This window comes from Galeopterus variegatus, unplaced genomic scaffold, assembly GCF_000696425.1.
Source record: "Galeopterus variegatus unplaced genomic scaffold, G_variegatus-3.0.2 Scaffold325, whole genome shotgun sequence".
NCBI lineage: Eukaryota > Metazoa > Chordata > Mammalia > Dermoptera > Cynocephalidae > Galeopterus > Galeopterus variegatus.
In genome coordinates, this window is record NW_007726436.1 from 376,949 (window position 1) to 381,723 (window position 4,775).

A 4,775-nucleotide genomic window follows, 5' to 3' on the forward strand; every position below is an offset into this window, starting at 1 on the left:
TTGTCTTTTTTTGTGACCGACAACGGATCACAACCCTCAGTGTCGCGCCCGTACCGGACCGGCAACGGGATCGCACCATCGGTGTTGCGCTTGCACCTCGCTCAGCCAGTGAGCGGCCGGTCTGTATGTAGGAACCGAACCCTCGGTGGGAGCGCCACCACGCTCCCAAGCGGCGCACTGTAGCAGTGCGCCACCGGGCCGGCCCTGTCCTTTGTTTCAATTAAAAATAATTCATAGCCCCAGTTCTTAATTAGGGAATACTCATCAGAAACACCTAGGAAACTTTTTCACACTGCACAGCTCATAACCCTTCCCTTGAGATTCTGATTCAATAGGTCTGGAGTAGGGCCACAAGCATCTATATATATTTTTTAAAGCTTTGTAATTTTTTATCACACTGGTTAGGAACCATTGACCTATTATAATTGATTTTTCTAAAGCAGTATTCTGACATTATGACCTCAACTTCTTTTTTCTGGTGTTTCTTTATTTTGCATTTTGCATGTTAACATAATCATTTTGACCTTGTAACGGGTCTGTGTCCCTCTGACTGTCCTAGTAACACCTGACTGTCTTTTTCCAGCTTCTAATGTGTGGGACTGGAGACATCAGTGTGTCTGACTTCAAAGCCCATGCGGTGGTCATTGGTGGCTCATGGCATTTCAGAGAAAAGGTAAGTGGACCAAACTTCTTTCCGTTGGGTTTGTGGCATGTTATAAGCAAAACATTTCTTTTTTTTTTTTTTTTTCCTTTTTGTCTTTTTTCGTGACCGGCAACTGTTGTGCCCGCACCTCGCTCAGCCAGTGAGCGGCCGGTCTGTATGTGGGATCCGAACCCTCGGCGGGAGTGCCACCGTGCTCCCAAGCGGCGCACTGTAGCAGTGTGCCACCGGGCCAGCCCCCAAGCAAAACATTTCTGAAGAAAAAAGTTGTCTGGGAAAAAAAATGATATATGCGGGAAAGACGGTGGTTGTCCAAGCAGAAGGGAGCCCTGGTCCCTAAGGGCTGTCATGCTGACTGCCATAAGGAGAAAGGAAGTGGAAATGCAAAGAAATCAGAGCCTACCCTCCTGACTTGTATGCAGTGTAAATTCCTGAAGAGGTGGTCAGATCTAACCATTCCTACCTCTGTCTTCATAGAACTGTTAACTGAGGCATAGCCACATTTCAGGATATCTTGTTCCTTCCTCCAGGGGTCAAATCCTAGGCTGAGTACCATGTCTGATCCCAGCCTTGTGCTCTCCCTGCCAGGTCATGAGGTGGTTTTGGACTGTGGTTTCCAGTTTGACCCAGGAAGAGTTGGCTCGGCTACTTCAGTTCACTACAGGCTCTTCTCAGCTACCACCTGGAGGCTTTGCTGCCCTCTGTCCCTCATTTCAGATTATTGCTGCTCCAACCCATAGCACGCTACCTACAGCACACACATGGTGGGTATACAACTCCCACTGCACGCCCTGTGGGAGATGATCTTTCCAGCCCTTGCCAGTGTTTCTGGTGGTATGAGTTAACCACTTCTCCCCTTTCCCTTCCAGTTTTAACCAGCTGTGCCTCCCTACGTATGACTCATATGAAGAGGTGCACAGGATGCTGCAGCTGGCCATCAGTGAGGGTTGCGAGGGTTTTGGAATGCTCTGACCACTCTCCGGCCATCCATTTGGCTCCCATGTTCTCTGGAGCATCTGGGTGCATGTTACAAACATGATAACCATGGACCTTAATACACATAACAATCAACCAGAAGATGCAGCTTGCTCCCCTGTGTCTGGATTATTTTGTCACCTACAAGCCTCATCTTTACTTTGCCCCCATCTCTGTACATTTCCACCACAAGCCATTTTGGCATGTATGTAATCTGAGCTCTCCATTCAGTCACAAGAAGAGGACCATGCTGCTGTCATTTCATTTGGTCCTTTGAAGATCTCAGTAGCTGGAGCTGCCTCAGTAGGACTCAGCCCTGTCAGGAAGCTGGTGTGTGGAGAGCCTTAAATCCATGCCTTGCTCCAACTCCCTCTACCAATGCTCCCTGATGCTCCTTGGTGGTACCCTCTCTGGCCCTCACTACGTGACCAGACTGGTATATCAGTTCTTCTCATGGGAGAGGTGAGTGCCTCTTCTTGTCAGGAGCCAGGAGAAGCTCAGATCGGGAATGGCCCACATGAGCAGTCTTTGGTTTTGTTCCCCTGCACAGTGTCAGGCACAGGCCATGGCACTGGACTACCTCTAATGAAGACTGATAGCACAAAAAGATCTTTTTTTGTGGTGTTAGAACTGGAAAAGCCACTTTCCCTGCACACGTTTTTGGAAATGATCATTAATCCATAAAGAACTTTCTAAGCTTTTTCTTGACTTTGAGCCAGTGAGAAAAGCAGACAGACTGAATGAAGAATGTGAGGGATAGCTGGACTGTAGCCTCCAGTGCTGAGTATGATTCTCCCTTAGGGTTATGGGGCATGGCCAGGCACATGGCTGGCTTAAACATTACTAAGGCTTTTCCTGAGTTTGTTCCTTGCACTGAGGTGTGGCTGGGCCTGGCCACTGACCTCCAAGTTATGCAGCCTGCTAAGTGCTGGGGATTTTGTAGCAAAGAATTGGGACAGTGAGAATAGCATGCCAGCCATCCCTGATTCTCTCTTTGCTTGTTTCTGGCAGTACTGAGGCAAGGGAACAGAGATCAGGAGTTTAAGTGATTGTCACAGGTCCTTGGGGTCAGGACACTGAGGAAAGGCATGGGGAATATGTTAGACAGTTAACACCTAGCCATCCCAGGTACTTCCCTTCACTCCATCAGTTACCAGGAAAGGGAATTAAGGAGGGAGGAAGCTATATTAGGTTCACTGTTTGGTGATGATTGAAGAAAACTGGCCACTGTGTCTTGGAAGATGACAACATCCTTTTTCATTACTGTTTGAATGAAAATAATTTCAAGACTCAAAATCTCATCAACTTTCCAAATTTCTGTTTTTAAGAAGTCATTGCTGCAAGCTACCATTCCCAATGGGGCACTCAACTCTGAGAATATTACAAGCCATCTTTACTGCCAAAACCAGCAAGTACACAGAGTCCTGAGACGAGGCAGGACTTGTGGCAATGCCTTGGCCTCCTGGAAGCATGTCTGAGCCCTCCTGTTCCCAGAGATCATGAGAACAAGCCCTCCTGAGCTGCTACAGTTCCTGCCTGACCTCACTCCATCGCAGTCGTCATTTGTCCTTTTTTGGCGTGGGTGCTGACCTCACTTATCCTTGGGGTCTGGGATCCAGCATCAGGGCCTCTACACCCCAGGATCCTCCATGCCACACGGTCACTGCTCTCCTCAGGGACCAGGACAAGGTGCTGCTGCGTGCCCCAATTTTTTCCCCATGGGATATGTACAGGAAAGTTTAGTCATCACCCTGGGAAACATGATGCTGCCCCTTGGGCCCAGATAGGGCTTTTCAGCTGGGGGCATGTGGCTTGGTTCTGCTGTTTTTGGCAGTTGTTCCTCTTCTGGATTCTGCATTCTCCCCTCCAGCAGTCCTCCAGAGATTGATGCAGGAGGTAGAGTTGATTTTCTTGGCTGGATATGTCGTTTTAAGCTCTAATCATAGCACTTTTTCAGAGCACCAAAGGCACCATTGCAGCCCAACTGGGGCAGCTGCATCCCTGTGGTGGTGCTTAGGCACCAGAGTCTTTGTTTAACAAAACCCTTTGGTACTCTTGTGGTTTTCTATTCTTCCAGTTTACTCTCTCTCTAATTCTATTCAAAAGTATCTTTGCTCTTTTTTGCCTTTTCTTTTACCTTTTTTCCTAATCCTGCTTTGGTACTAGCCAGTTTGGGGAAAAGGTACAATATGTCAGAGAGAAGGGAGATCGGGGTCAGGTTATTTCTTGGGCAATTTTCTATTCATGTTTCTTATTTTGGCCAGTTCTTTTGTTTATGCCCTTGTGGTCCAGGTACTTGGGCCAACTACCCTCCTGGCCTTTTAGTGTCTTTGAAGACCAGGCATCAAATGAACACCAAGGAGAGTGTTGGCATGTTTCCAGAAATTCAGCAGAGTCCGAGCCCTGCTGTAGTTTCCTCAGGAGAGGTGAAATGGCCAGACAGTTGTAGCTGATGATGTAAATATTTTGTACAGTAAATAAATAAATATTTAAAAGAAGAACTAAGGTGTGGCTTCTTTAAGTGGATATTCAGGGCTTTAGTTGAAGGTTGGAAAGGAAAAGATATAGAAATGTTTTTGCATTTCCTCAGTAATTCCTTCTGAGGCAGTCGGCTTGGGGTAGACTGTATACCCAGAGCCCTGGCCTATCCCAGGCTTTGCCCTTTCACCCTTCCCTGATTGCTGTCCATAATGACAAGCAGGGTCATCATGCTCATTCTTCTGTATAGCCATCAGGTAGGACAAGTGTTTGTGCTCAGCTCCTGAAGAAGAAACCAGTTTAGCAAGAGCAGAGGTTATCTAGTCTCAGTTTGTGAGTGGCAGGTAGTACCAATTCTTTTCCAACCAAAGGTAAACTTGGCAAAGGGAAAACCAGACCTCTGATTTGGGCCTAGAAGGAAAAGTATTAGGGACCTTGACTTTCTTGGGGAAGTAATCATGGTGTCGTATACATTGGTTTCCAATCTGGAAAATCAAAACAAAATCCTCTTTGGAATTTTTTTTAAAAAACAGATTCTTGCCTCCACCCGCCAGACCCAGTGAATTGGCATCTTAGCTTGAAAACTAGAGTGCATTTATTCTGCTTCCACTTCACCAAGCTCATGAGTGATATGAAATGTCTCAAAAACCAAAAAGCTCTA

At 46.8% G+C, this 4,775-nt stretch overlaps 1 protein-coding gene across 3 annotated transcripts in view; it reads left to right on the forward strand.

The window, feature by feature from the left end:
• AREL1 (apoptosis resistant E3 ubiquitin protein ligase 1) overlaps nucleotides 1–4,137 on the forward strand; it is a 47,285-nt gene extending 43,148 nt beyond the window's left edge. For all 3 annotated transcript variants that reach the window (XM_008567512.1, XM_008567514.1, XM_008567513.1), the window contains 3 exons: nucleotides 584–673; nucleotides 1,250–1,425; nucleotides 1,531–4,137. In XM_008567512.1, coding sequence (XP_008565734.1) covers nucleotides 584–673; nucleotides 1,250–1,425; nucleotides 1,531–1,633 — 369 coding nt within the window. In that variant the 3' untranslated portion in view covers nucleotides 1,634–4,137. The remainder of the gene's footprint in view (nucleotides 1–583; nucleotides 674–1,249; nucleotides 1,426–1,530) is intronic.
• The last annotated feature ends 638 nt before the right edge of the window (nucleotides 4,138–4,775 follow it).